At 39.6% G+C, this 19,352-nt stretch overlaps 1 protein-coding gene across 1 annotated transcript in view; it reads right to left on the bottom strand.

Annotated features, from left to right (window-relative positions):
* The window catches only part of ptpn13 (protein tyrosine phosphatase non-receptor type 13), a 31,551-nt gene that overhangs the window by 1,047 nt on the left and 11,152 nt on the right, over nucleotides 1-19,352 (bottom strand). Inside the window, exons 7-46 of the mRNA XM_077737211.1 lie at nucleotides 18,628-19,263; nucleotides 14,211-14,303; nucleotides 14,008-14,107; nucleotides 12,420-12,627; nucleotides 12,007-12,081; nucleotides 11,763-11,931; nucleotides 11,541-11,676; nucleotides 11,318-11,456; nucleotides 11,003-11,155; nucleotides 10,690-10,872; nucleotides 10,460-10,622; nucleotides 9,357-9,741; nucleotides 8,953-9,032; nucleotides 8,822-8,875; nucleotides 8,561-8,650; nucleotides 8,384-8,491; nucleotides 8,147-8,278; nucleotides 7,457-7,887; nucleotides 7,106-7,222; nucleotides 6,299-6,392; nucleotides 6,143-6,228; nucleotides 5,903-6,077; nucleotides 5,216-5,430; nucleotides 5,051-5,149; nucleotides 4,476-4,942; nucleotides 4,271-4,403; nucleotides 3,955-4,110; nucleotides 3,605-3,776; nucleotides 3,302-3,512; nucleotides 3,122-3,204; nucleotides 2,791-2,852; nucleotides 2,557-2,712; nucleotides 2,310-2,475; nucleotides 1,820-2,007; nucleotides 1,702-1,757; nucleotides 1,536-1,621; nucleotides 1,185-1,333; nucleotides 1,026-1,116; nucleotides 449-786; nucleotides 166-381 (exon numbers count right to left, since the gene is read on the bottom strand). Of these exons, the coding sequence (XP_077593337.1) occupies nucleotides 166-381; nucleotides 449-786; nucleotides 1,026-1,116; nucleotides 1,185-1,333; nucleotides 1,536-1,621; nucleotides 1,702-1,757; nucleotides 1,820-2,007; nucleotides 2,310-2,475; nucleotides 2,557-2,712; nucleotides 2,791-2,852; nucleotides 3,122-3,204; nucleotides 3,302-3,512; nucleotides 3,605-3,776; nucleotides 3,955-4,110; nucleotides 4,271-4,403; nucleotides 4,476-4,942; nucleotides 5,051-5,149; nucleotides 5,216-5,430; nucleotides 5,903-6,077; nucleotides 6,143-6,228; nucleotides 6,299-6,392; nucleotides 7,106-7,222; nucleotides 7,457-7,887; nucleotides 8,147-8,278; nucleotides 8,384-8,491; nucleotides 8,561-8,650; nucleotides 8,822-8,875; nucleotides 8,953-9,032; nucleotides 9,357-9,741; nucleotides 10,460-10,622; nucleotides 10,690-10,872; nucleotides 11,003-11,155; nucleotides 11,318-11,456; nucleotides 11,541-11,676; nucleotides 11,763-11,931; nucleotides 12,007-12,081; nucleotides 12,420-12,627; nucleotides 14,008-14,107; nucleotides 14,211-14,303; nucleotides 18,628-19,263 (6,851 nt within the window). The remainder of the gene's footprint in view (nucleotides 1-165; nucleotides 382-448; nucleotides 787-1,025; nucleotides 1,117-1,184; nucleotides 1,334-1,535; nucleotides 1,622-1,701; nucleotides 1,758-1,819; nucleotides 2,008-2,309; nucleotides 2,476-2,556; nucleotides 2,713-2,790; nucleotides 2,853-3,121; nucleotides 3,205-3,301; nucleotides 3,513-3,604; nucleotides 3,777-3,954; nucleotides 4,111-4,270; nucleotides 4,404-4,475; nucleotides 4,943-5,050; nucleotides 5,150-5,215; nucleotides 5,431-5,902; nucleotides 6,078-6,142; nucleotides 6,229-6,298; nucleotides 6,393-7,105; nucleotides 7,223-7,456; nucleotides 7,888-8,146; nucleotides 8,279-8,383; nucleotides 8,492-8,560; nucleotides 8,651-8,821; nucleotides 8,876-8,952; nucleotides 9,033-9,356; nucleotides 9,742-10,459; nucleotides 10,623-10,689; nucleotides 10,873-11,002; nucleotides 11,156-11,317; nucleotides 11,457-11,540; nucleotides 11,677-11,762; nucleotides 11,932-12,006; nucleotides 12,082-12,419; nucleotides 12,628-14,007; nucleotides 14,108-14,210; nucleotides 14,304-18,627; nucleotides 19,264-19,352) is intronic.

The following is a 19,352-nucleotide window of genomic DNA, read 5'->3' on the forward strand; positions in this document are numbered from 1 at the left end:
ATTAAATTTGCTGATTTTCCCCCTTTTAAAATCAATAATTGTAATTTTTAATGCCTTAAAAATAAATGTAACTAATCCAAGACCTTCTCTTTCCATTTAAATAACCCAAATTGGATAATTTAATATATTACAATGAGCAGAGAGGAATTGGCATCGTCTACTTACATCGGCGTCTTTGCTGATGAGGCCGAGAACCACGTCAATGCAAATGAGCGTTCCAGAGCGGCCAATTCCGGCGCTGCAGTGAGTGATGATAGGACCCGAACGGTGGGCGTGCCTCATGTAGGAGATGAAGGTGAGCAACTGCTCGGGCTGCGACGGCGTCCCATGGTCTGGCCAGCCCGTGTAGTTCAGGTGCGTCACCAGCTGAGTCTCATCCGTCTGAGAGACAAAAAGTCATCAGGCCAGATCGCCTCTTTCCGCGCTTACCATTTGACGAGCTCCTTACGGTCACGTCTTTGACCTCCATGAGTCGGATGACAAAGTGGTCCAGGTATTGATCTTTGACCAGCTTAATCTGCAGGCGCTCGTCCACCATCTCGGTGGTGCCAGGCGAGTCGGGCCAGTAGCGTTGGCACTTGACCTTACCGCCCTCAATCTCCTGGGTCATCATGGCTATCACATTAGACTTTTGCTCCAACACCATCTGCCAGAAATCACCCATGGTAGTGGGTAAGGGTCCTTGGCAGGCGATGTAAGTGAAGTCCTCGTCCTTGACGGGCATCTTGATGTGGTTGGCGTTGATGTAGCCGCCGTTTGTGCCCAGTACCACCCTTGTCGTGTCGACTGCAAAAAGACACGAATGGAAAATATATGTTAATTTAAGAGATTACCTCAGCAGAGTCAGGGACCCATACCACCCTGGTTACAATCTGTTCCAGCTACTGCCTCCTCTGGCAGACGCTATAGCTCTCACAAAGTATGGACAAATAGGCTTAAGGACAGTTTTTTCCCCCCCACATCCATTTGGACTCTAAACTTGCGGTAACACGACACATAATCCCTTACTCAGTATACAAACTCACAGGGGACAATATTCTTGTAGCGGTTCTTCCTCTTGTTCTCCTTGGTCTGGCCCACCAAACAGTCATCCAGTGGTTGAAGATTTTGAAGATTCTATAAAGGAAATTGTCAGGATGAGAGCAAGTTTAAATGCGCAAGTCAAAATAATGAATGGGTTTAACCTCAAACTCCTGCTGAGGGACTTTCTGGTCCAAGAGTCCCTTCATCATGCGGACAATGCCGTTGAGCTTTACATCAGTGTATTGGCCATCAGGGATCACTTCTACTAGTGGTAAAGAGGTCAGCTCGTCCTCAGTGATGATGGGTCCAGCTGTGAAAAAAAAAATCAAATGATACTATATTATAAATTGGATTATACTATTTTTCATGAAGAATTGTCACAAAACACCTCCCTTTTTTTGTGAATTTAAATTAATGTAGCATAATTTTGGTTGTATATGGTAAAATACAAACGATGGTCATATGAATTCATATGTATTAAAAAAAACGTGTTTTTAAAGAAAGACAATTACCGTTTCTGTTTTCATTGGGCATCTCATCGCTTCCCCACGTGATGACATCATCATCTTCTGGCTGGCCGGCACTCATTTGAAGATAACTGTCCAATGAACAATATCAAACAGCATTAGCAAAAAAAAGGCACTTTCTTTTGTAAATTCAACAAGAAATAAGTTTTACTTTTCATTGCTGGGGGTGTCTACATTCTCCTCTAGCCATTCAACTTTACGGGAACTCTGAAGAATGAAAGAAAAAAATTAAATGATAGAGTTGTATGTGTGTGGGCTTTGTATCGTACCTCGGGTGAGTCGTCAGGTAACGAGGAGCCATCGTAGTCCGTGTCCTCGGACAATTCCGCGCTGTGGTCCTTTTCGGGGTGGTGGGAACCTTCATCATAGTCAGGTGGTGGTAAGGGTGGGCAGCCAGATTTCGCCAGGTTATGGGGGCTACACAACTTTGTCTTCACACCGCTGTCCTCACTGATATCTGAGAAGAACAATGACCATTACAAACAATTGTGTGAGAAATAATCTGAACATTTTATAGAGCGAGTGATTATTTTTGGGCATAAAAAAATCCAGATACAATAATAAATAATAAAAATAAAATCCAGATACAATAATAATTATAACAAAGATCCACATACAAAAATCCAGATACAATAATTTAAAAAAATCCAGAAACAATAATAATAATAATACAAATATACTTGACTAAAATGATATATTAATGAAAGGTGAATAAATACAAAGCTAAAATGCAGTTTTTTAAGTACCCTTATGTATTACCTGCAATTCCATTGCACTTTTCATCATTTATGGGCAGGTAAGCCAGGTATGTGTTGGGGTTCTGATCAGGTGGTCTGGAAACCACAAGATGTACCAAACCTTTGGCTTTGCGAATGGTGGTTACAGCTTTAGTGTGCGAGACGCCCGTCATCGTCTCCTCATTCACCTGCACGAGAAGGACAAAGAGAGCTCTAAGAAAAGACTTCTTTTCAAAGCAGTGCAATGTGAACGTTTAAAAATGGCTCACTTTCAGCAGCCTGTCGCCCACTTGCAGTTGGCCCGAAGCCTCGGCTACTCCGCCTGCCGTGATGGATTTGACAAAAATCCCTCGCTCTCCGCCAATAACAGAGAAACCCAGACCGCCCGATTGCGGTTTCTCCAGCTCCATTTTCATCACCTCCTCCTGTATGTTATTTAATTAGTACACAAAAAAATCTATATAGTTCACCACGTAAAACAAACACATTGGGATTGATTTTACCTCTAAAGAAGATAGGGCTGTGAAAAACTCAGTCTCCATTGGATCATCTGCTGTGAGGAACCCTGAAATTATTAAAAAAGGCTTGTAAATAAGCAGAGGATTTATTTTAAGTGTTTCCTTGGATTTTGATTAGATGAAGAGAGTTGCCGCAGTGATGTTTTGTCATATTATTTTTACACTAAGTTTAAAAACTAACAGTTATGGGTGTCCAAACAACTTTGACATGGTTATGTGCCAAAGAATTCACAAAAAACAATAGTTCCCTTTTCTAATGTATTGGATTTAATGACAATAGTATTTTGTATGATTAATGGAGAACTGGCATATGTACCATTAATGTTAGATGATACATTAGGGCTCATGTTGGTATTGAGGGAAGACACACTTTTCCCTGGGAAAACAGGTTCACCATCCCTTTAAGAAAGACAAAAAAAAATGAGAATAGATGATTTAGTTCTTGAACTTTTTGGTTTTGTTAACAAATAATTCGCTTATGAATGTATCATACCACCTGGTGGCTTTGAGGGTCAGATTTCCGCGAGAAAGCTCCAGTAGTCTAGCACTTTCGCCGAGGGTGAGATCCTGGGTGGGTGCGCCATTAATGTAATGGATGAGGTCTAGTGGTCTTAGGCTGCCTTCTTCAAAGGCCGCCGATCCAGTGAGGATATCTTTCACAAATACCAGACCATACGCGCTATCCCGACCGCCATCCAGCACTAAACCTGCAAGGGAAAGAAGCTGCAATCACTATTTCACAGGAAAAACATGGCATCTATATGGCAATTTTGCTTGATATAAGTATTGTGGATTATACCCAGTGGTTTGTTGGTGTCGTCAAAGCAGATGTCTGGAAGCAGGTGGGCATCAATGTATGGTTTTGGTCCATCTAAGACCCTGCCCACCACCAATTTCACCAGCCGAGGTTCTGCACGCACTAAGTCAACCACTTCGGTGTGACCCATGTTGCTCACATCTGTTTGGTTCACCTAAAAATAAAAAAATCACACATTTATAACACTTACACACACAAAAAAGCATTTTTTACATTTTAAGTGGTGTTAAATAAACAACATATTCTCTCTCTACATTTAGATTTACATTTGAAGTGTGGAAAAAGCTTGAGGCTTGTTTTTCTAACTATTAAAAAAAGCCAAAGTGTTGTACCTTAATCATTCTGTCACCCGGTCTGAGGCGTCCATCACTTTTGGCTGGATCCTGAACAATGTCATGGATGTAACAACCATGATCACTGCCTTTGGTCAATGTGAAACCCAAGCTGCCCTTTTCGGATTTTATGAGAGAGACTTTTAGCTCCACCTCCTGTTACCACAAAAAAAGGATCCAAAAATGATCATATGAATGAATGCCCATTGTTCGCAAAGGACAATCATGAAATAAATCACTTCTTTGCAAAATCTTATTTAACAGCAGCTAACAAAATAAACAAAATAGAATAACATACATTTGGTTTGAGTCTTACCGGGACAAGTTCATCCATCTCCGGTCCATTTGTAGCCATAGAAAGATTTAAAGGCATGGGTAGAGGTGGAGGAAGGGGGTCCGGACTCGGTGCTGACTGAGAAGATTCCAGTCGGAGTGAAGATTCTTGATTCCTGTACAAAAAACATGTTGCTAAGTCTCCTATCTTAGCAATATACATAGTGAAGACAAATGAGTTTACTTACCTCTTGCTTTGTTCCAGTCTTGTCATGGCCACATGTGGCGAGTAGAAAGAGTTGACGCTTTCCTCCAGTTGAACGCTATTGTTGTGGGATCCGAGTCCCAGGCTTCCACTGGGGGTCTGGTAGACGCTAGGGTCCCATGTCTGTCCACTGTTCTCCAAAGCGCTTGGGCTAAACGCCCCCTCCACCTCCTCGTCGTCGCCATCCGTGCTGTCGCTGTAGCTGTTGCGTCTACCGGAGCTTTTGACTTGTAGTCTATCCAGCAGGTTTTCTACACTGCTGGAGTTCTTAAGAATCGACGCCTGTTGTGGGTCTTCGATGCTGCCATTGGATTTGAGCCGGAGTCTCTCCAAGGCTTCTTCTACGCTACTTTGACTCTTCCTGTCATCTGGTGCAGGACAAGATTTGGTTCTTGGTAGCGCAGGCTTGGGTGGTGGAAGAAGATCTTTGTGAGGAGATGGATTGGGTGTCTGAAAAGAAAAAAATGCTGTTATGGATGATATGTACTTTAAATGGTGAATAGGTTAAATTCTACTAAAAAAAAATGGTGATGAGGGACAATTATTGGGGATTCTTACCAAAATTGAGGTTTCCATCTCTGGAAGAACACCCTTCTCCAGTCTACAGAGACGTAACATTACTTCTTGTCCCGTCCCTCTCAAGGCTGAGATGACCTCCTAAATGCAAAATGCATTAATTTTTGCTGTTGTTCCAGAATAATTAAAGCGGTATATTTGACATACGTGTTGTGAAAGTCCTTTGAGGGGCGTTTGATTAACACGCATGATGACGTCGCCCACGTTGATGCGACCGCTCTCGGCAGCCGGCTGACCGGGGAATAGCTTCTTTACTCGTACCATACTGGAAAGCGGAGCATCCTCTGCTAGGTACTCCTCCCGACTGAAGCTGAAGCCCAGTCCAGAGGCGTTTTTCACTAGGCGCACGTCAAATACGTTGTCTAGTATCAAAAAAAAGGATGGGAAATTGTTACTCTTAGTATCTCGCATGAATATGTCATACCTGTTTGTCCTATTTTATATCGGAATGACATTTAAATGTTTATTTAAGTCTTTTGGTGCCACTGAAGATGACAAAATGTCCAATAGTGTGTATTTATTCATGTGAATTTAAATGAGTTCATCACTAGAAGATGTCCAAATCATTTGTACTAAAAGTGTTGGCAATAAAATAAATATTTTATGCAATGACAGCTAATGTTTTGAAATGACATAATACATATATATAAATAAAGCTAAATAATCCACTTTTTAACCTAGAAAAAATACAATATTTAATAATAAAGAGGATCAAGAACTGAAAAGGATAAAAAGAAAACGAAAATTAAAAACAAAGCTGCTGAAATATTGCATTTTTTTTATATGGAAGACATTTTTCAAGTTGTTGTTTGTGTCTATTTTGCAACACTTTACCTGATGTCAAAAAGCTGTACTCCAGTTTTTCTTTAACCTTCCTGGATGTCAGTTTATTCTTGCTCAATTCTTTCAAGCTGTTATTACTGGAGTGGAGCGGTGTGCATTGAGGGGTGATGGGTACATGAACCTTTTCAGTGGGAGGGTAACCCCTCTCCAATAACAAATTCACCGTCTGATAAGAAAGAATGACATTTTAATCCAACTGAAATAAAAAATGCAGCAGAGGTGATCACTCACCTGTCCTGTATCTCTAAGAACGTCAACCGCTTGCTGATGGGACGCACCCTCAAGAGATTTCCCGTTGACCGCAACTACGCGGTCCCCTGAGAAAATAACTTTTAACATGCTACCAATGCTATTTATTTGTGATTTAAAATATATATATATATATACCTCTATGTATCCTTCCATCAAGCTCTGCAGCTCCTTGAGGAAGAATGGCCTTGACGTAAATTCCGCCATGTTGAATGGTGGTGTTAACCCCTCCCTGTAAAATGACAACAAAGTTAATGTAAAGCCTAACATAGATGTTGGTAATATTTTTGTTTGGGGATTGATGGTGTATGGAATTATATTTTTATAAAGGTACTTCTATTGTCATTACTACTAGTATCTGGGCATGCAAAATTAATTAATTTAAAAGACTATTTTTTTTTAAATTGAATAATGAATGAATGTTGAATATTTTTGAAAAGATTTTGGAAAAAACAAAAAAATTAGGCCAAACCAGTCCCGTGTACAACAATATAAATTATACTACAGTTACCTTGCCTAATCAATTATGAATTTTTATTTTATTTTATTTAAATAAATAAATACATTAATGTGAATTATTTCTAATGTTGTTCCATTTTGTGACTAGTTTACTACTTTTTAATGCATTGACACATTAAATGTATTACATACAAAAATGAGCCCAGGCCAATAATATGGACATATTAAATAAAAATAACAGTAAATCTCTGTTAACAATGCAAAAACAAACACGTTAGTTCAAAACTGATTTTCTGTTTTTTAAAAAGTAGCATGCAAAGTAAGTGACAGCCAAATTCCCCCAAAGTATTTTCAAAATTAGACCAGATACACCGACAGGGAAGCAAGGCAAACCCGAACACAGCACCAATTTGAGTTAGTATTGAGGGATGGAGGGGGAAAAGGGGGCTTTAAGAAAGAGATGGTCAAAACCTTGCCGAACAGTACCGTGACACTTATGCCCAGGCTGCTGTCTTTTTTGGACAGCTCAATGTCAAATAACTCTCCAGGCCGGAGGCTACTGACACCTGAGGCATTACCATTTAATTGTTCCCTGTGGTAGTCCTGCAAACACAACAAGAAGAAAGAGGGCATGACGGTGAATGCGCGCAAGCTGGGACATGCAGAGGGAAAGTTTGAGCTGGTGTTGGTGGGGTAGGAAAAAAGCTTACATGCAATTTGGAACCAAACTGGTCATAATTAGTGAAGGCAGGCAATGAAAAGGAGTGAATATGCAGAATTCATCTATCAATTCCACATACATTTGAATGATAATCACATATTAGGATAGATTAGTACCTTATTGAGCTTTTGTTTCTCTTGAATTTTGGATTGACTTTCCTCATCCATGTCAGAATCTCCACTGAAATACTCGGAAAGCTTTGGCGCTTCTAAGAGTTTTGTTTTACGGGTTTTGGGGGGTAACGCCGGGGGAGGAGGTTCCAGGGTGGAATCGTTGGACTCGGGTAAGGTATTTGCCCTTTCCAGGCAGTTTTGGACTTGGCTTGATAGTGGTAGCATGATTGTTGGGAGGGTGCTCATCATGTCTTGTGTGGGTTGAGAATTCAATTGGGTGGGCAAGGTGGGGGAAGGCTGGCGACATGAAGTTAGAGCGCTAGATCTCACTGTTGCTGTGGGATCTATTGAAGGAACTTCCATTTCTTGTTGAGTGGACTTCAATGCCGCCACCAAAGCTTTGGTCTTTTCTGGTGAAGATTCAGGTGAAGAATCTGGACACGTCATGAAAATAAAACAAGGGAAAAATGTGTAGAAAACTACAGATTTCTGCCAAAGCAGACAAACTCAAAGGTCTGTCATAGTTATGACATTCAGACCCTTTCTGTTATTGTCGTATAATATGAATATAGATTAAATAGGCTAAACCCATTCTAAAGTTATCATGCAATTTCTTTTCCGACCACCTTGAAGTACTCTTTGAGGTGGTACTTGTTTCAGCCCATCTTATAAATCATAATTTTGAAATAATACCTTTAGAGAGACTCTCTTTAGGCTGTGACACCACTAGCATGACATCATCCAGAGCATTTTGAAGTACTTCGATAGCAGTGGCATGGGAAAGTCCTTCCAAATTCAGGTCATTGACAGCAATCAGGCGATCACCTGCAATGACACACATGAATATTAATGATAATGATAATATATGTGTCAAAATATGTTCCATCCCTGCAGAACTTCAATGAAAAAGAGAAAGTAAACAGGGTATACCTGGTTTTAGATAACCATTAACATCAGCAGGACCCCCGGGCATGACAGAACTGATGATGGTCCCCATATCAGTGGGACCAGAGTTCTCCTCAGCTACCACCTGGAAACCTGCATATACACGTATTGGTGTCAAGTACAGAATGTAAAGAAAAAAAACAAAGAAAACAATGTCTTTACCAAGGCCATATTTAACATCTTTCTTCAGATTTACAAATGTGATTTGTCTTTCAGGAGATGGCAGAGCGTTCACTTTTTTCTTGAGGGAATCTAATAAAGAAGAAGAAATAGGTGATTGTTTTTATTTGAATTTATAGTATATATATGCAATAAAATAATGACATTGTATTGAAAGTAATGGTCATTTGGAGAATAGATTAAAAAAATATTGATGAAATATGAACTACTCATACATCATATTTGTATCTTGACTAAACATACCATTTGCAGAGGTTGGAGTGGAGGGTAGTCCAGAAGAATTGTGCATACTAACCCCTAAAAAAGATAAATAATATTTTTTTTTTTAAATCACAAAACAAAAAAAACTTTATATCATATCTTGTTAAATTTACCCATCACATAAGCCTGGCCTGCATCTTCAATAGAAGAAGAGTCCGATTCTCTTTTGGACTCCACATGACTCCAAGCTGGACTGTTGTAAGGAAAAATAGAAACGGTTAACGGTCTTACTTCGACGCCACTAGGGGTCACTGTACGCATTAGAGACGTGTGGGACTATGAAGTCATCATTCATCAATTGGTTCATCATTCATCAATTGGTTATGTCATACATAAATCCAGTGAAGTAGCACTGGCTTTGACTAGAAACAAAGCACAGATCATTCATAAAAAGAAGCTGTTGTTCTTAGTAATTCTTTTTTTTATTTCAGTTATCCACACTTTTTTTTTTACTGAGAGCCTTATTCTTCCTCCTTACTATGAAAAGAGAAATAAATCAACTTCAGCACAAACTCACGTGTTGGTCTGTTGAGAGAGCGAATCCGTGTCTGAACTGGCGAGCTGACCGTGTAGCAGCCGCATCAGTGCGGCGCTACGAGCTTCCGTCGCACCCTGCACGGGGGCTTCCTGTGTCTGCCCGAGATTGTGCAGGGAGCGGCTTATAGCCCGAGGATTAGCAGGCCCCTTTGCAGGATGGAGTCCGGGAAAGTTAAGATGGTCCTGGATCAAAATGGAACTGGATGACGCCTTGTTGAGGGCCACTTCAGAATTAGAGATTCTCTTCAGGTGCTCTGGGTTGGAGTGGGTGGACAGAGCGGGGGCCAGGCTGCCTGAACTCAATGTTCTGCTCACTGCGGGTGGACGTTCAGTAGGGCACTGCAATCCAGTTAAGGGGCTGTTTGCTAGGAAGAAAAAGACACTAATGAATCAAAAAGTCTTAGTGATTGATTAGGTGCTCGGACGTTTGGTTGCCGGTCAAATGGTGACAGAGAGTTTACTGTAGAAGCCAGCTTTCAAAATTATACATGAGAGAGAGTTTAATATCTAAGAGAGAGAGAGTTTAATATCTAAGAAAGAGAGAGTTTAATATCTAAGAGAGTGAGAGTTTAATATCTAAGAGAGAGAGAGTTTAATATCTAAGAGAGAGAGAGTTTAATATCTAAGAGAGAGAGAGTTTAATATCTAAGAGAGAGAGAGTTTATTATCTAAGAAAGAGAGAGTTTAATATCTAAGAGAGAGAGAGTTTAATATCTAAGAGAGAGAGAGTTTAAAATCTAAGAGAGCTTAATATCCAAGTACTGTTTAATATCTAAGAGAGCTTAATATCCAAGTACTGTTTAATATCTAAGAGAGCTTAATATCCAAGTACTGTTTAATATCCAAGTACTGTTTAATATCCAAGTACTGTTTACTATCCAAGTACTGTTTAATATCTAAATACTGTTTAATATCTAAGTGCTGTTTAATATCTAAGTACTGTTTAATATCTAAGTGCTGTTTAATATCTAAGTACTGTTTAATATCTAAGTACATTTGACTGGCGACCAAAAGGGACAAAAAGACAGGCGACCAAAAGACCGGTCACGATTGATTGCCCCCCAAAAAATAAATAATTCCTACCAATATCCTTAAGTTCCTGCTGGCTTTGTTGGGCTCTCATCTGCAGGTGAAATTTGTGATGGTCAGAGCAGAGCTGGAGAAGATACTGACACGTGTTGCTGCTGTCCGTCTGGAAGACGTGCTTGATTCCGTCAGATGCGTTTTGAAGGCAGATCTTCTTTTTCTGTCGAATGAGGAAAATTGGGTTTAGAGTAGCAGGAATTTACATGCAAAAAGAAATGGCGTCTTACTGTGAAAGAAATCTTTTTGGTCTCCCTCCAAGGGAATATAAGCACTGGGGTTCGGTTTCCATTTAGGACTTCAAAAATAAGGACTCCTTTGGTGTAGACACCCAGCATGATTCCCGTCTGTGACCTCTTCTCGGGAAGAACGCGGTGGAAATGAACTCCGTACTCGGTCAACCTCTGGCTCATCTTTGGGGATAAAAAGCAAAAAAAAATGTTGCATTAACAAGACGACATTATGGATTCATTGCATTGTGTTGAGGAAAAAACTCAAAAGGTCAAAAGCTTCCATTGTATTGACATATTTGCTCTGACAGACCTTGAGAAATTCAAACTCTGCATCCGTCTCAGGTGCTCCAAAGTAGTTACTGTGAAGTTTGGGCAGCTCTTCCTTGATTGTCGTCTGGTCTATCTTGTCCAAAACGGACACAGGCAAATAGTGTTCCACTCGAAAGTATGTCTTTCCGTGGATCTATCGCATAGAGAAAGGCATATTTGTTATTTTGTGCCTGACAAGTTCAAAAGGAGCATGATATGTGCAGATATTGGACATTTGTTACAAGAAAATAAGGCTGTTTTGCCCTCATTTCTGCTCCTGTAATATTTTAGGTACTCAATCAAGAAAGTGAAGTACCTCAGGTTGATAGTCACCGTACTCTGCCTGAAGCCCCAGCGAGGCCAACAGAAGAGCATTTTCCATATCGCAGCGTAGCCTCTCCTCCAAAATGTCTTTCCTCAGTTGTAGATAGTACTGATGTCTAGTCATTGCATGTCTATTATCCAAAGAGAGAATGAAATTATTCAAATATGCAGGGGTACCCTACAAAGAAACCTAAATTCATTAAAAAAACCCTCACTGAATGAGGTTGATGTCATCAACGAAAAACTTGATGCGCAGGAAAAGGTTAAAAGGCACGTCCGGTTTCTTTTTCCAAGTCTCAGGCGCAACTTTGGACAGCTTGACATCAGGATTTACAAAGAAATACTCGTTATCTGTGTTGAGGGATGGAGATGATATCAAAGTGAGTACAATTCATGTAATTTTATCCCAATAATACACACAGAAGCGAGTGTTATACCTGTCACATAGGCCAGGCCAAAGAGATGGCGTTCTACCAGGCCCACATGGGCGATCACCATATCCAAAGCGTCTTTACACGAGGCCTTGATATCACAGGTCAGATCCAATTTCTGGCCATTCAGCAGCACGACACCAACCTTCCTCTGTACTTCCTCGCCCTTCCGCTTCTAGAATCAGAAATAATAATGATATCCCTGAAGAACTAATGCGTCAATTTTAACTACAAAACAATGTATTCCCACCATTATGGAAGAGGAAACGTTGAGTGCAACACTGGGTTCACTAGCCATCTTCACAAATTCTGGCCCGCGAAACAGCTGTGAGGTCAAAAAAACATTAAAAATACAGTATTATGATTGGATACGTAGTTTTCAAACAACTTGACATAAGCCAAGTGAGTACGTTCCGTCCCATATTTTTGGCATTGGCTACAATTTCAACTGGCTTTCTGCCTTGGATTTAGCTCTGACATAACCGCCAAAAAAAAAGGGAAAATTGCCAGCCTGACCTTCCATTCCCTGTGCCATTTATAAAAAAACATTGGAGAAGAAAAAAGACAAATGCAAGTATGCCAATTTACTCTAAAACAGTCCTTTTAACTCATTCACTGTCACATTTCTTTGTTTTTAGCCATCTTTAAATAGGAAATAAGGACCTTAGCTCGATGCAGTGGCATTGATGACGTGTACAGAGGGTCCCGGAGTTCCAACAAGGATGTGTGAGGAGCAGCCAAGGCATCTTCTAAGGTGTAGAGATTGGCCCGAGACAACCTGTTGGCCAAGCGACGCTGCACTTCCTCCTCTTGCTTCTGCAGGAGAAGCTCAGTTCCTTCCAGACTTTCATCCGTTGTTCCTTCATATAGCCTGCATGGAAGGCAATAAAAAGGAGAATAAGAAGGGAATGCATATATGTCACAGTCATTTGTAGCTAATGTATTGATGCATTTGAATTGAAATCAATTTGCATGTAATTTTTATGATGTGAACACCTTGACATCTCTCCTAACGAGCAACTAATGTAAAACTGCATTTTTTTATTGAATTAAGGTGGTATAAAAATGAAAACAATTATTAGAAATTTAAAAAAAAAAATCTACTTCAAATAATAATAATTGCATGTAAATGGAAAAATAATAATTTCATGTAAATGGAAAAATAATAATTACATGTAAATGGAAAAATAACAATTACATGTAAATGGAAAAATAACAATTACATGTAAATGGAGAAATAATTATATGAAATATCAATAATTACATGTAAATGAAAAATAATAATTACATGTAAATGAAAAAATAATAATTACATGTAAATGAATTTATTTCAATTTTTGTTTTAAAGCAATGAAAAATTGTGAATCCTAAGAGGGTGGTGCAAACCAATTAACAAAAACAAAACAGGCCAAAAAAAAAGAAAACCTGTCAAACTTTTACGCCGCCTGTGAAAGGATTGTTGTGCTCGGTGACAAAAATGTTAACATTGTTTCCCCGGAAGCAACAGACAGATCTGCTCTCTAATACCCATAGATTAGTGAGATAGAGGTTTCTCAATGCGGAAGCCCCAGTACATCCGATGACCTCACTGTCCAAGCATGGGGGCTGACCCCGCTTTGCAACACCCGCTGTGTTTTCTACTCTTATCTGCCACTTATCAGCGCCACAGAGCTCTCATAGCTCAGGTAAAAAAAAAAAAAAAAATCTTACGCAAGACAGCTTAACTTGCAACATTGGTGATGTTCTAAATAGTAGTTGGAATTTGACAGTCTCAAGGAAAATACGAATAAGACATCACCCTCATTTGACATGAACTGATAAACTTCTTTATATACTTGTATGTTAAAGACGTAATAGTAGTGGGGGCTTGCATACCACAGTTTCTTGGGTGGTCGTGGGGGTGCTGGAGTCTATCAGGGGATTATATTCCAGCCAACCACAGGGCATATCAAGACAAAATAACCATTCACTCATATTTATGGGCAATTTTAGTGGTCAACAAACTCTAATTGTATGTTTTGGGGATGAGGGATGACACTGGAGTACTCGAAAAAAAACACGCATGCATGGGGGAATATGCAAACCTTAAATGGGAAATTCAGAACCTAAAGGGGGTTGAAACTTGATCTCAAAACTGTGAGGCGGACATGCTAACCACCGTAGTAAAACAATCTTTTGATATTTTTTAAAGGATTTTTCATGTTCCAAGCACTGTGTGTATTGTGGCATATCATTTGTTAGCTCATCTCACCTGTGCCTCTGGGCGTTATGACTGGTGAGGGACAGGGAATCGTGCTCCAAAGCGAGTCCTAGCTGTGAGCCAAATCGTTTCGCCTCAGACGTTTTCTTCCCTGTGGATGACATGGCAGAAAAACTATGGGCATCTGCATTGCATTCTACAGCTGATCAACATCTGATGAAATAATAAGCGCACAAAAAATATGGCAATTTTACCTTGCCTGTAGTCAGGGTCAGAGGACGTAACTGAGGGGCTTTCACTGGAGGAACTGTAATCACTGTGTTGCCTGTGGTGGGTGAGATTCGGTTCTGGAAAGAGAGGGGAAAGGACCAGAGTTAAGCGTTCATCCTCTAAAAAAGACCAGTTCAGCTTTTTTGGGATCTTTCGTCAACATTATTTGGTCTTCAACAGAGGTGTGTTTTGATAATATTCCTCATTCACAATCGTTGAGGTTTGATGGTAACAGTCAAAAATGGATTAGACATTGAAGAATGCATGCCTGTCATGTGTTGTCATGGCCCGCTGGTTGAACATGTAGTACATGAAGTGAAACGAATTCTACTGCGATGACTTAGTCAAAACTTGAAAGTCCTGCTTCTCAGTATCACTCCGGGCTTACATAACTTAAATGCATGGTATTCCGATGTCAATGCTCATTAGTATTTGTTATTTTTTACTGCCGACATTTCCAAATGATGTTACAGTTTCATCATTCACATACTCCTCACTATCATCCCTAATAAAATACAAATACTTCCAATACAACTACTAAAATTGTTACTACTGGCACAGCTATTTTCTACTTTATTTTTTACCACTTAGTAATACATTCAACACATAAACCTACACTAATATTACCAACACTACTTGCCATTGCTCTCACTGCAACTTAATGTATTCCTACCACCAACACTTGCTTCTATATTGCATAATAGCCAAGCCAGATGGTATGAATAAAAGTGGAGACAATAATTAGTTGTACTTACTTAATTCACACCCCAACAAAAGAAAATTGCAGACTACAAATTTTGCTAATTAAGTCACAGTAATGCACTACATTAAGTGATATAGTAAACTATCACATGTAGTATTCAGTTATAAATATTCTCTCTAAAACCAGAAAATACACACATTGAAGCCCTGTAATGTTTACAAAAGGGCTTGGTTGCAAAATGCTTAGGGATTTCTCCCAAAAATATATTGAAGCCATTATAAGACAATCGAAAGTCCAGCAGTGATTGGACTTGTCAATTATTTAGTAACTTGAGATAAACAGTATTTCCCAAACACTTGGTAAGTAGTTACATTTTTCATTTCCAGAGAAGTTTAACATTCAAGGCCAATTGCAATCAATGGACAAGAACACATGACCTTCACGTTTAGGCTCATTTTGATCTAGAAATTGAGTTAGACACAAACGCTAATGCCAATGTTCAACTAAAACCAGCTTTTTTTGTAAATCAGACATATGCAGATGTACTAAAAACTAATTGCCTAATTCAGGGGTCCTCAAAGGCCACTGTAGGTGCAAGTTTTTACTCAAAACAATCCAACACAGACAGTTTAACCAACAAGTTTTCAACTGAAACAAGAATCGACTGATGACAATACATTGTTTGCAGATACCAGATTGGTAGGAAGATTTCCTCCAATGTTTTTGTGCAATAGTTTGCCCAGTAATTGGGTAAATTCAACGGCCATTGTACAAAAGGAAGACGAAGTACCAGCAAAAGCATGATGCCCAAAGCCAATCTATAACCATGATTGCAGATTGGTAAAATGTAATGTAAAATGTGTACTGTAAAAGGTAAACATAGCTAACGGCATGGTGGCAAAAATCTTACATCGCATCTGTTTCGAAACACGAGTACAGAAAGCCTTTAATCTTTTATTAGAGTCAGCATGCCAAAGTGCCAACAATTAGAACAATTTGAGTGGTTATACCTTAACTCATATTGTTTTCTTAATTGGACCAACCGCTGCTCTAAGACACATGACTTGCTGCCAAGAGCCGGAAAAATCCAATAAGGTTTGGAATTCCCTCATCCGCAACACATGACTGCAATTATAGGCTCCAGATTTACTTTCAATAGGATCTACTGATTGAAACACCTTGTGTGGACGAATGCGTAATACGGTGGTAGGGGGTAAGATGAAAGCAACCAGATATAAACATGCCCGTGCATACACACACCCACATGCATTCACACACACACACGATTTAGTCCAGTAAGACTGAGGCACACACATTCACAGAGAGACTCCATGCACTGTGCATGAGGGCGAAACCTGAGAGCACTGACCACTGCTGCGCCATCAATTTCCTGCAGGAAACAAGAGAAAGCAGTGAGAGGAGGAGAATGAAAAAGAAGAGGAAGAAGCCAAAGAACACATCTACTGCGAAAACCCCATTCACACCAAGCTCAAGATGGAAAAGATTTAGTTTGATCAGGTTTTGGGAATTCTAAGAATGTCTTTTTCAAAGGAAGATATGGTTTAAAATTGCTACACTATCATGTGTATGAATTTTACAGAGATGTGGTTGCCTTGTAAAGCACCCTTGAAAGCTAATTCTTGTAAAATCAGCCTTCATAAGAGTGACTAATTTCAGCAGCATCATTTGTATGTTGTAATGTAAGGTTAACATTGTTCAAATGTAATACTTTTTTATAAGTATGTTTCAGGACTGAAGGGTGGCATCCAAATAATTTTGGAACAATGGTTGGCAATGCATACTTGAAACCAAGGCCACAATTATCAGGCAAACCACAAGCCTGCAACATATTTTTTGCCTTCCTCCTAAAAAAAAATGTGGTTAAGTAGATTACCTGAAGGAATAACAATGTGGTCAAAAATTAAATAATACAATTTATGATTAGTCCTCGACAATGTTCTTAAAAATATAAATGTACATCATCATTAGTCAAAGACTATGATTGTGGAGAAAATTTGGTTAAATTTGGGTTTGGATATTGCAATCTAGCAAAGTGTAGGTTAGTATTCTGTTTTGACTAAATAAAAGAAAACGTTGCTGGCCAAGAGAGAATAAGTAGTGAGGAAAGTGGGAGAGAGAAAAGTGACCCACAAAAATTGAGGGAGAAAAGAACTGTGTTGCTCTGTGGCACAAGTACACTGAAAATAACTGGAAAAAGAGGAGGAGTAAAGTAAAAAGAACCAAAATGGCTGTTTATGTTATCATAGAATAAAACCTGCAAATGCATAAGAAACCTCTGGATCAACAGAAACAGAAACTTGACAAAGAACTACCCCTAAAATGCGGAGGAAAACAATAAATAATACTGGTTGAACAATTGGGTTTGTGTTGGGGCGAAGATGGCGTCCAATCTTTGCCATTTCATAGCAATATGCAGTGCTGATGTAATAGACATAAGGACAGAGTGGCGACTGGTGAGGATGAGTTTTCATGTATGACAGAGCGCTGTAGTCTAAAATTAAGCAAGCCTGTAATTAGTGTGACTCAAACTCAAGGCTGCATTGAAAAGCCCCCCCAAAAAAACACAAAAAGTGTGCGCATGGGAGTCGTCAATTTCAGCTTCTTATCAGCACTGCCACGCAGACTTTATATTCTTATAACCTGGTGAAAGGGATTTTTTTTTTGCCTGGTCTGGATGTTTTTGTGTGTTTTATGAAGACGAGAAGAGCATATGTACGAATTAAACTACTAGTACTACTACTAGTTTTGTTAGTTGTTTTTTTTGACTGACATTAATTGTGATAGACATCTACCTGCAAGGGCTGAACCTGAATAACACACAAGTTGACATGACAGTTTTGTGAGACTCCCATCATTAGCCCATGAGCCTTTTCGCAATTATGGAGCTTTTTTTCTTTTTAAATTGAGCAACATTCTCGGTCCCGTTTCTTTGTTGTGACGCATATAATTGTACTTTATATAGTGAGTCATTATATCTGTTATGATGAAAACAATTGCGTATCGTTTTAAAGCTGCTGATGTCAAATGCTATGTGGAAAGACCTGATCTTGGAGCTTAAGGAACTAAGTACAACGACAAAGATTGAGTGGAATTTGTCATCTAGTTCGAATGGAGGTCAGGCACATCATTGGGTGGATTATAATACTAACTTTCCACATTTTTGGCTATAAATTCATGATTAAACGTCTAAAAGGTGTCATCATCTGTTAACGTTCAGTCAAAATTGTTGGAAATCTTTCTTTTGTTTTTACACTAAAACCTGATGAAAACAAAATAACTAGTTGTTAACTCAAATTAGACAATACATATTTAAGTAGAAGTCAACAAAAACTAGACCCATTTTGAAATGACTAACACATAACTAAGACTAAAAGTATTTTAAGATGAGAATTGATAGTGTCACCAAAAACAATACTACATGACAGCTATTAAATGTTCTACTTTCTGACTTGGCATCGATTACTGAGACTCCTGTAGTTTTAGTTATGATAGACAGGCCTGCCAAATTCCACTTTGTCAAATTGAATCAGTCTCTAGAGCTCATTTTTTTCTAAATTCTGGAAGTAAAGTGTCACCAAATGGCTTTTATATTCATTTAAGAGAAACCTTGGAAGCCTTTTCGCAAGCCTATTTTTTAGTAGCAACATCATATGAAGATTAAACTTGGACAGACTCACCATCCACCGCCTGCCGTAGCATCTGCAGCTTCCTCTGTCGTTCCTTGATCCGATCATAAGCACCAGGCAAGCCTGAAACTACCGACGGGGTAGAAAGATGATGCACGTTCCGCAACTTCAGTCCCCCAAACTCAAAATAACGAGAATCCCTCTCTTTGGATGTGCCAAATGCCGATTTGATCCTGCCGATAGTTTGCGTGCTTAACGCGCTGCTGCCTCGACGCGCGTCTTCCAAGGCTCCGAAGCGAAGAGCCTCGGGATCGATACAGGCCAAGTCTACAGATGAAGCCCAGGACTTTCTAGTCTGCGCCACTCTCAGGTCCGCACTGTGAAAGGGTAAAGATCTGCGGTCTAGTTCGACTGGTCGGCCCTTTTGTTGGGGGTGAAGAGGGTGCAGGTAAGGGTAGGAGGGCTGGGGATCGAATGAGACAAGTGTGGGGCACATTTCTCCAGGGAATTCAGAGTCATGGGGGTGATAGTCAAACTGGGGAAACTGGAGGGCGGCCCCTTCATCCTCTCGCCTGGTGTCATGAACTGAAAGGGACCCCATAGAGCGACTGAGACCCCGGTTAAGAGAGCTCTGTTCCTGAGATCTGGCACGATAGCGCTCCAGCACCCTTGGGGCAGCACTCCTTCCTGGAAAGACATCAAAACAAAAGTTCTATTTAGAAATCAAGTGGTTTATCAAGAAGAAGAATCACATGCTGTATATGGATAAGTTTAGA

The sequence above is a fragment of the Stigmatopora nigra genome, chromosome 17 (assembly GCF_051989575.1).
Source record: "Stigmatopora nigra isolate UIUO_SnigA chromosome 17, RoL_Snig_1.1, whole genome shotgun sequence".
In the NCBI taxonomy this organism is placed as follows: domain Eukaryota; kingdom Metazoa; phylum Chordata; class Actinopteri; order Syngnathiformes; family Syngnathidae; genus Stigmatopora; species Stigmatopora nigra.